This window comes from Dendrobium catenatum, unplaced genomic scaffold, assembly GCF_001605985.2.
Source record: "Dendrobium catenatum unplaced genomic scaffold, ASM160598v2 original_scaffold_63000, whole genome shotgun sequence".
NCBI classification, from domain to species: Eukaryota; Viridiplantae; Streptophyta; class Magnoliopsida; order Asparagales; family Orchidaceae; genus Dendrobium; species Dendrobium catenatum.
The window spans coordinates 1-804 of NW_021381450.1; the positions used below are offsets into that span (position 1 = coordinate 1).

Consider the following 804-nt stretch of genomic DNA (forward strand, 5'->3'; position numbering starts at 1 on the left):
GCCAAGCACATTCTTAAGGATAACTGCAAAGCTTACTCAAAGGTAGTTTTAGTACTTGTTCTCCTTTGGTTTCAACTCCGCTGTTTTCTGAGAAAACAAAAGCTTATTATTTTATGCCCCCGCCTATAATGTGAAGGGCATTCTAGCGGAGATTCTCGACTTTGTCATGGGGAAAGGATTGATCCCAGCTGATGGTGAGATATGGCGGGTCCGGCGAAGAGTAATTGTCCCTGCATTACATAAGAAGGTTATTGCTGCATGTCAGCTGGTTTATTACAAGTTTAATCTTTTGTTGCAGTACATGAGCTCAGGGTGTTGCAAAATATGTAGTTGGCTTTTGTACTTCTTTTTGTTTCTTTGCCATAGCCGATACTATAAGTTTTGCGTCATCAACAGTATGTGGCTGCCATGATTATTCTCTTTGGGCGAGCTTCATTTAGACTCTGTGAGAAGTTGGATAGAGCTTCATCAGATGGTGAAGATGTAGAGATGGAGTCACTCTTCTCACGGTTAACCTTAGATGTCATTGGGAAGGCTGTTTTCAACTATGATTTTGATTCTTTATCACTGGACAATGGCATTGTTGAGGTAATTTTAAATTCTTTTTAACTTTTCTCATTCCACTCTGTTTATTACATATTTTATCTAATTTTATAGATATAGTAGGCTGTTTACATTGTCTTGAGAGAAGCAGAACAGCGAAGCACTTCTCCAATACCAACTTGGGAAATTCCAATTTGGAAAGATCTCTCTCCTAGACAGCAGAAGGTCACAAAAGCTCTTAAGTTGATCAATGATACTCTT

General features: G+C 38.8%; 1 protein-coding gene across 1 annotated transcript; it reads left to right on the forward strand.

Moving 5' to 3' along the window:
* The first annotated feature begins 6 nt into the window (after positions 1-6).
* LOC110107757 (protein LUTEIN DEFICIENT 5, chloroplastic-like) lies at positions 7-798 on the forward strand. The gene is made up of 4 exons (XM_020838133.1): positions 7-42; positions 137-247; positions 397-588; positions 658-798. Exons 2-4 carry the CDS (start codon positions 167-169, stop codon positions 661-663), a joined length of 279 nt encoding a protein of 92 aa, XP_020693792.1. The 5' UTR covers positions 7-42; positions 137-166; the 3' UTR covers positions 664-798.
* The last annotated feature ends 6 nt before the right edge of the window (positions 799-804 follow it).